Here is a 9,815-nt window from a genome sequence, read left to right as displayed (position 1 = left end):
GGAAAATTATTGAAAGTATGAGAGAAAAGGTCATGATGACAGTAGAAATGGAGGAAGAGGAGAGAGATGGAGATCAAATTAGAAATGTAAAGTAGAAAGGTGATAGGATAAGAAAGAGGATCATATTTTTTTAAAACACTAATACATCATGGTCGGTTGGTTAGTGGTCAGCTTATCGGTTTTTTATGGGAAAATTGACCACTGACTAATCGACATTACTTCGTTTGGTTTCGGTCAGTCGGATCGATTTTCCATGCTTTTACGTATATCCCTATTTGTTTACCGATTAAACACAAGAAAATATTCAATAGAAATTTAAGTTTTATCATAAAGATTATATTATAAACATTTTCAACCTTGTGCATCGTACATACTCTGTAGGTTGATTACAACAGAAAGTCGATGGATTCGTACACATACTTCTTGGTCAATAATCGATGGATTCATACACATACTTCTTGGTCAACAATATATTATATAGTTTAATTGAGTTGAGCTATGATCATTTTAGGTATATCGTAATGAAAATTGGTAATCATAATAAGATTCAATTGATAGATCAATCGTAATGCGCCACAATCGCAAATGTAATTGGATTGCTTTTGATCACGTTTACTTAGAATTATGAATATGTCACATTTATTATTACCATTGTCGTCACTGTCTAGAGTCAAATGGTAATAATAATAGTAAAATAATAATAAATGTGACAAATTCATATTTCTTATACTATAATAGCAACAATATCGACTAATGAGTCTTATGTGATTTTGAAACTCAATCAAATTGATCATCGAATTGAATAGTATTTTTCAATTATAGACTTAAAAGTGATTCCACGTTTCATTACGATTACAAACCTAGGTTACCAACAACAAACGTAATTAGAATTAAAAAAAAAAAACAAAATGGAATAGTAAGGAACCCTGATTCCCCCTTCACTACTTCACTCTCTCTCTTCCTATCTTCAGCTGCACAGCCTTCTCCCAACTCATTCCATTTCTTCTTCTTCCGGCGGCCTTCCTGCGGCGTTTGTCGAGCAGCGCAACCCACCACCCATCTTTGGATATCCTTGGCGGCACGAGCTCTAGTTCTACGGTGGCAACGCCCGGTTACAGCTGATCCACACAACCCCGACGGCGTCTTGTTGCGCACGACGGCAGCAACCTCAACGTCTATTTCCAGAGACGCTACTTTCCGGCGATTTTTAGAGTTCCCATTGCTCTTCGGCGCGAGCACCTTCCACGCACGAACAACAACTCCTCTAAGCTCGATTCAGCGGCTTTCAGCAGCAATCCACTTCTCAATCAACTTCGATTCGGTTTGCCCGTATTCCGTAGGGGCCACATTGGTGATTTTCAACTCGATCACGTTCCAGCAAAGATTCGAGTCCTTTTGGTAAAGTTTCATGGTTAAATTTGCTCTAATTTGTGTTGGATAGAATTCAAGTGTTTGAATTCGATTCTATTGCTTGTAGCTCTTCTTTTTTAGGTTCTTACTAGTTTCCAACCCTTTTGAAATCTTTCAGCCAAGACCCGACCTCTTTTTGGTAAGATTTGGGTGGTAACGGTGCTTTGAAACCCTTTCGAAGTCAGATGAAATGATTTAGATTAATCTCTAACCCTTAGGAATTATTGGTTGTAGTTTCTGACTTATTCGGAGTGTTCAAACTGAGGTTAAAGGTCGTTTTTAGGTAAGAGCGTCCCACAGGGATACTCTTTCAGATTCGAATAAGGATTTTCAACTTAATTCAAACCTCGAAGTATTGTCCTTTTTGTTTAGGTCTCTTTCGGACTAATTTAGGAGCACCGTAGGCAAGTAGAGTCTTACTTGTTGGGTCTGTATGTATGTTGTTTGTTATTATGCTATGTTCTTTTGTGCTATATTTATTATTTATGATGTAAATACTTGATGCTCTTAAACCTTTATGGGGTTTGGATGTTTAAGCTTGCAGAAATGTTATGTTGTGACGACTAACATACTGGGATGTTTATAAGCATGTGTTATTCTTAAAAATGTCTGATTAAGCATGCAATTTCTGTTGAGGGTACGCTGTTGTTTTATGTGGTTTTGACATAGAGAAGGGTTAGAATCATATTGTAGGACTCATAAATTCGAGTGAGATTGTGTGAGAAAAAAGTTCAGAGTAATTCATGCATTTATAAAGGAAAGTGGGTGCACATCGGTGTGCCTTAGGTAAAATGGTCGTGGGCTGATATTTCACCGTTGGGGAGCATTGATGTCTTGGGTAAAGATGATCAAGAGTCTATGTAATGAGTCTACAATTACAAAAGAAAAATATTGGGGCTCTTAAGAAAGAGGTACAATATGTTGCCTAGTCATTGAGACATTGGATAAAAATGGTCAAGAGTCGAACGTTGAGCATCGTAGAGAACATTGAGGCCCAAGATAAAAATGGAAAGGGGTTGCTGCATCTTGAAGGAATTAGTCTGAGAGAGCTGTGGGAGGGCTAAATATGAGTGTTGAGTAGTTGAGTTGAGTGAGCTCGTGAAGATTGCATAAAGATTGTGTGTGTGTTACGTGATGTCTTGATTTATGTGTTTAATATGTTGGAATTCTTATTTTCTTTCCATATATGAGGAGCAAGCGTAATTGTTGTGAATAGCATGATGTTTGCCTCGTATGCTATTTGGTGGCTCCTCAAGTATGAGCTGCTTACTCAGTATGCGTATGTACTGAGCCACCAACAAATTTTGTAGGTGATGATGATTTTTCCTCAACACGTGTTATGTACTAACCCACAAAAAATGTAGTTCATGTCTGATTATTTGTCATATATTGTTCAACCTGAGAAACGGGAAAAAAAAAACGATGACCAATTTTATTAGACTTTTAGATCCATCACCAGGGTTTTGATTTTCTGTTTAATGTTTGATTTCCCTTATGTTTGAACTACCGAATTGTACCTATGATTGAGGGTTGAGGGAGTTTTATTCTTATTGTCTATTTTCACAACATAACTTTATCCCTTTTAAAAAAAAGAATAATAATTTCTACATATCTGTTGTGTTTCTCACGTCCTCATGCTATAATAGTTACATCATGTTTTGAATTATGTAGTTGACTTTGTTAAGTGTTATTTTGTTCATTAGGATATGAGGAATAAACCTATTTTAAATTTCATATGCGTGGTCAAGCTAGATAACACTTGATATTCCTGTATATTACAAAATTAAACTATTTCATTCATAATGCAGCAATCATTCAGTCTCTATCCAGCACTGGCCTGAGGAACATAGCCAACTGGTGCAGTTTATAATTCAAACAGGAAAAGGAAAAGGAAATGCTACGAAGACGACTGTGTTATTTACTATCTAGCTCACTTGCCTCTGTTCATACTAAACCCCCACCTACTAGTGTGATAAACCAAGCATTATCACGTCCATTCCTAGAGTTCCAGCAAAACCCTAGCCTTGATCGTCATGTAGGTTTCCCTCATTCTGTAAATATCTTTGGTTTTCGAGCTTACAGCCTTTTGAGCTTAAATGATCTGAGAGACAAAGTTCCGAGGAAACAGAAGACAAGAAAGGGTCGTGGTATTGGTTCTGGAAAGGGGAAGACGGCTGGGAGAGGTCACAAGGGCCAAAGAGCGAGAGGCTCTGGGAAGCTTGGGTTTGAAGGGGGTCAAACCCCGCTTCGTCGTAGGCTTCCTAAAAGAGGCTTTAAAAATCCTTTCAGCCTCACATTTCAGGTATTTGATTTATGTATTGATCTTAGTTGCTTGTGATCTGTGTTTTAGAAAGCCCACAGCCCCTTAAGCTCGAGGCACAGACCGCAAAACCTTTGTGTGATTGCGTCTCACTTCAAAGAAGCAAGGCTCCCTTAATGAAGCCCACTTGAGGCGCATGTCTCAAGGCTTATGACGTGTGCCTCAATGCATCAAGCTTGATTTCTTACCTTGTTTTATGTTTCTAATTTTTAAGAAATAATTATTTTAATATTCTTACCATCTCAAATAAAAGCTCCTTTTTCTTAGCTTTTTATTATTGTTCATCATACTAATGTTCTGCATATGTGAAAACTTTGTTTACATTTTTCTATTGTATGATTTGTTTACATTTTTCTATTGTATGATTTGTTTACATTTTTCTATTGTATGCCTTATTAAAAGAAGCCCGCGCTTAAGCCCAGGAAGGCTATTATGCTTTAGTGCACCTCCAACTTTATTTATTTATTTTTGGAACTTTTTGCAATGGTTTGATGCAGAATTCTATAGTGCTTTCCATTTTCATCTCGAAGAAAGCAAGTCTTTAATATTCATATCTAGTGGCAATTTTTTTTTCTTTCGTAAATTGCATGAGATGTAATGGGCAATTCATATTGTATGATCTTTAGAAGATTTACCTTCTGCACTTTGCATTACTTAATGTACAGCACATTTGGTATCTTCTGATGTTTGATCCCTAGCGATATTATTTTTGATAGTGTAGAAGACAAATATGTGCTCGGGCAGAATATTTTTAACTTTAAGTATTATGATATTTCTTTATTGATTTTTTTGTTTTTGTTTTACGACAGCCAGTTGGTTTGGGAAAAATTGCTAAACTTATAAATGCCGGGAAAATTGATTCTTCTGAATTAATCACTATGAAAACTCTCAAGGTATCATATGACTTCTATCTTCTATGTGTTTATCAAAAGCCTGAAGTACTTGTTTTTTAAAATTGTATCGTATAATTATACTTACCATTATGAAAACAGGATACAGGTGCAATTGGAAAACAAATAGAGGATGGGGTAAGATTGATGGGACGTGGTGCTGAACATATTAAGTGGCCAATTCACCTAGAGGTAAATCTTCAACTGAAAATGCTTTTCCTTTTCCCTTCTCTTGTTGACTTCAAAACCTATATGCTCCTTAGTTAAGCTTATGCTCTGTATAAATTATTCATCATTTTGGTGTATTGTCATGCTACTAATTCGAAGCTAGTGCACTCCTCCTAAGAAGCTCATACACTTTTATGTGGCTGCGTGTGCATGTCGACACCTGTTGGACACTTGTTGGACACGTATCAGATACTTGTTAGTACAAAAAATGTGTTAGACATGGATAGAACGCTTGTTGGCTAGACTAAAAAGATACACATACGAGAAGAATAATAAATTGAGTGTGAAAAACATAAAAATAAGTTTTTTAAACATATAAATGCATCAACCCATTTAATTTTGAATTTTCTTTTGGTATAAAAATTAAACATATTTGAAAAAAAATGTCTTTGTCGTGTTGTGTCCTAGATTTAAAAAAAAATATGTCATCGTATCCATGTCGTGTCCTATCCGTGTCGAACGTTTATTAGTTATTCTCAAATAAGGTTCGATGCTCTTTCAAGGTTTGAATCTAGCTTTCTTTCTAATCTGGTTTGGGATCCAATTGCATTCAGATTTCAGATTGCCTGTATTTGCTATAACAAGAGGAATATGTTAGGTTTCAATGCCTGCACTCAGTAAAACCCAACAAGAGCAACAAAAACACAGCAATATCTACTCTGTTTTACAATATATTTCCTAATAGAAGTTCCAAAGCAACAATATAACTAGATGAGTATTCGATCACAATATTATAAAGTTCACAAGATAGCCAGCACATTCGAGAGAGCTGAATGTCCTCTCCAAATCTCAGCCTCAGCCAAAATGTTCAAACCTGAACCATCACCTGAAAACCCTTCTTAAACCTCCCCAGTGGTCCCTACTCGTAACCAAATTCTTTAGCTCACATTCTGCGCGTCATTTGTCACCTTTGAAGTTCCCTTGTTACGCCTTCGAGAGTATGTATAAAGGATTGGGGGTCTCACATAATATTCTCTGTTTGCAGTTTTGTAGACATTATTATTTGCTTGTGATTGACGTGCTTAGTTTACATAGTATTGGGTAGTCAATGTTCTCAAGTCTCAAGTCTCAAGTCTCTCGTCTTAACCAAGTGAATTGGTCCAATAGTCTCAGATCTAGGTAGCGAGAGCTTCTTGCACTTGGAACTGATCTTAAATGTGTGATGTTTTCAGGTGTCGAGGGTCACTGTTAGAGCGAAGGAAGCTGTCGAAGCTGCCGGTGGGACTGTTCGAAGAGTGTATTACAACAAATTAGGATTTCGGGCACTTCTCAAGCCTGAGTGGTTTGAAAAGAAAGGCAGACTCCTGCCACGAGCAGCGAGGCCACCACCAAAGCAGCGAGACAAAGTCGACAGCATTGGCCGCTTGCCTGCTCCAACTAAACCCATTCCTTTTTCAGTTGAAGACGAAGAGAGAGGAAAGGCAGCTTCCAATTTGTCTACCTAATCATAGTTCGACTTTGAATTAAGAAATTTAACTTTTGGTTGCCTTTTTCAAATGCAATTTTCTCTCCCGGTCATGATTTTTCTTTGTACTAGTGTTCACACATTTCTTAGGATTAATGGACGTTGGCCGCTCTTCACCTGAGATTTTAAGGATTCAGGGTGGTAATAAAAATCGTATGTTATCTTACTATCAAGTTCAATAAAAGATAATATGTGCATAACTCTTAGATATATGCTTTTTAGGCTAATATTAATGGGGGCAACAAGAAGAATGTCCCAAACTAGGTAGTATTAAAAAAAATTAGCAAACTCAAATAAAATTGTAAAAAATGTTTAATCCTAATTTTCAATTCAGTACTAGATTTTATGAAAATGAATGTTTAATAGTTCCTGAATTTTGAATCTTATTCTATTTTGATCCCTAAATTTTTAAAAGTATTTGTTTTAGTCCCTAGATTTTTAAGAAATGTTTATTTTAGTCTTACTATTAAAATTATGTTAACTCTTCAATATAAATATGAGGGAGTGTGTATTTTATTGGATGGGAGTTTGTATTTTATTGGATGATTATGCACTACATGTGTTGTGCAAGATGAAAGCGAAGTAAAATTTCAATAATCAACATGTCAAAATATTGAACGACCAAACTTTTGAATTAAAAATATCTTTTAAATTCAACCACATTGGAATCATATTGAAAATTATTTGGTTGCTTAGTCATCAAAAAAATAGAAGTCACCATGTCATTTTTTTAAAGACTTAACAAAATCTCAATATATCATGGACCAAAATAAGCACTTGACTAAAATGAACATCTTTTAAAATTTAGGAACCAAAATAAAACAATATTCAAAATTTAGGGACTAAAATAGACATTTTTAAAAGTTTAGGGATTAGAATATAATATTATTAAAAGTTTAGGACCAAAATAAGATAAATGACATAAATATCTAGCAACAACAATACCATTTGAACTTATTTACCTAAACTGAAGGGGATTCTAAAAAGAAGAGAGGGAATTGACAACAAATTACAAAATTGCAACTATATTTTATTCAATTAAACCCACTTTGGAATCCTATTGAAAATTGAAACTTTAGATTTTTTTGAATGTGACTAACTTATTTGGTAGTTTAGTCATCAAAAAAAGAAGTCACCTCATCATTTTTTTTAAACAGTTAACAAAATCTTAATATATCTTGGACCAAAATAAGCACTTGACTAAAATGAACATCTTTTAAAGTTTAGGGACCAACATAAAATAATATTCAAAATTTAGGGACTAAAATAGACATTTTTAAAAGTTTAGGGATCAAAATAGAATATAATTAAAAGCTTATGACCAAAAAAAGATAAATAACTAAATATCTTGCAACAACAATATCATTTAAACCAATTTACCTAAAATAAAGGGGATTCTCAAAGAAGAGAGGGAATTGACAGAAAATTTCAAAATTGCAACTATTTAAACCCACTTTGGAATCCTATTGAAAATTGAAACTCTAGATTTTTCTTTAGTGTGACTAACTTATTTGGTAGCTTAGTCATCAAAAAATAAAAGTCACCTCGTCATTTATTTAAAGAGTTAACAAAATCTCAATATATCATGGACCAAAATAAGCACTTGACTAAAATGAACATCTTTTAAAGTTTAAGAACCAAAATAAAACAATATTCAAAATTTAAAGACTAAAATAGACATTTTTAAAAGTTTAGGGATTAAAATAGAATATTATTAAATGTTTAGGACCAAAATAAGATAAATGACATAAATATCTTGCAACAACAATATCATTTAAACCCATTTACGTATGAAGGGGATTATGAAGGAAGAGAAGGAATTGACAGCAAATTTTAAAATTGCAACTATATTTTATTCAATTAAACCCACTTTGGAATCCTATTGAAAATTGAAACTCTAGATTTTTTTAGCGAGACTAACTTATTTAGTAGCTTAGTCATCAAAAAATAGAAGTCACCTCGTCATTTTTTTTAAAGAGTTAACAAAATCTCAATATATTATGGACCAAAATAAATACTTGACTAAAATGAAGATCTTTTAAAGTTTAGGGACCAGACTAAAATGAAGATCTTTTAAAGTTTAGGGACCAAAATAAAACAATATTCAAAATGTAGGTACTAAAATAGACATTTTTAAAAGTTTAAAGATCAAAATAGAATATTACTAAAAGTTTAGGACCAAAATAAGACAACTGACATAAATATCTTGCAACAACAATATCAACCCATTTACCTAAAATGAAGGGAATTCTGAAAGAAGAGAGGGAATTGACAGCAAATTTCAAAATTGCAACTATATTTTATTCAATTAAACCCACTTTAGAATCCTATTGACAATTGAAACTCTAGATTTTTCTTTAGTATAACTAACTCATTTGGTAGCTTAGTCATCACAAAATAGAAGTCACCTTGTCATTTTTTTTAAAGAGTTAACAAAATCTCAATATATCATGGACCAAAATAAGCACTAACTAAAATGAATATGTTTTAAAGTTTAGGAACCAAAACAAAACAATATTCCAAATTTAGGGACTAAAATAGACATTTTTAAAAGTTTTTGGATCAAAATAAAATATTATTAAATGTTTAGGACCAAAATAAGATAAATGACATAAATATCTTGCAACAACAATATCATTTAAACCCATTTACCTAAACTGAAGGGGATTCTAAAAGAAAAGAGGGAATTGACAGCAAACTTCAAAATTGCAACTATATTTTATTCAATTAAACCCACTTTGGAATTCTATTGAAAATTGAAACTCTAGATTTTTTTAGCGTGATAAACTTATTTGGTAGCTTAGTCATCAAGTCATTTTTCTAAAGAGTTAACAAAATCTCAATATATCATGGATTAAAATAAGCACTTAACTAAAATGAACATCTTTTAAAGTTTAGGGACCAAAATAAAACAATATTCAAAATTTAGGCACTAAACTAGACATTTTTAAAAGTTTAGGGATCAAAATAGAAAATTATTAAAAGTTTAGGACCAAAATAAGATAAATGACATAATATCTTGCAACAACAATATCATTTAAACCCATTTACCTAAAATGAAGGGGATTTTGAAAGAAGAGAGGGAATTGATAGCAAATTTCAAAATTGCAACTATATTTTATTCAACTAAAGTGATTTTAACATTAAGGGATTGTTTGGGCGCTCATCATGAGATGATATATCCCCACACCCTATATCATTTCAGTGTTTGGAGACCCATATCCTATCTCACAAATTTTAATTGTTTGTGGATCCATTTTTGGAACGTGTTTCGTATCTCACTGTCATTTTCCTTCGGTGTATCATATATCATCTCAGTGCTTTAACATACTCGATCATACAACTCCCCAGACATCAGAACTCCCCACATTCTATATCATCTCAGCGACTAAACAGCCCCTAAGTATGATCATACCAGAGTTTTCATGAATGCAAAAAAAAAAAAAAATGATAACAAAGGACTGTATATATTTCTATATACGGTGGGAGAAAATAAGTCTAA

At 33.4% G+C, this 9,815-nt stretch overlaps 1 protein-coding gene across 1 annotated transcript; it reads left to right on the top strand.

Annotated features, from left to right (window-relative positions):
* Window positions 1–886: 886 nt before the first annotated feature.
* LOC120082180 (Ribosomal protein L18e/L15 superfamily protein) lies at window positions 887–6,479 on the top strand. Its single transcript, XM_039037436.2, has 5 exons — window positions 887–1,398; window positions 3,219–3,712; window positions 4,540–4,623; window positions 4,723–4,812; window positions 6,021–6,479. Exons 2-5 carry the CDS (start codon window positions 3,305–3,307, stop codon window positions 6,291–6,293), a joined length of 855 nt encoding a protein of 284 aa, XP_038893364.1. The 5' UTR covers window positions 887–1,398; window positions 3,219–3,304; the 3' UTR covers window positions 6,294–6,479.
* Window positions 6,480–9,815: the final 3,336 nt, after the last annotated feature.

Source organism: Benincasa hispida, chromosome 7 (genome assembly GCF_027475165.1).
Source record: "Benincasa hispida cultivar pf3 chromosome 7, pf3_genome.v1.1, whole genome shotgun sequence".
Lineage (NCBI taxonomy): Eukaryota > Viridiplantae > Streptophyta > Magnoliopsida > Cucurbitales > Cucurbitaceae > Benincasa > Benincasa hispida.
This window is presented reverse-complemented; position numbering and strand designations above follow the sequence as displayed.

Coding starts and splice junctions, on each gene's coding strand:
- LOC120082180 (XM_039037436.2), top strand. CDS start 3,305: ATGCTACGAAGACGACTGTGTTATTTACTATCTAGCTCACTTGCCTCT. Junction 4,624..4,722: donor TCACTATGAAAACTCTCAAG/GTATCATATGAC, acceptor TTATGAAAACAG/GATACAGGTGCAATTGGAAA. Junction 4,813..6,020: donor AGTGGCCAATTCACCTAGAG/GTAAATCTTCAA, acceptor TGATGTTTTCAG/GTGTCGAGGGTCACTGTTAG.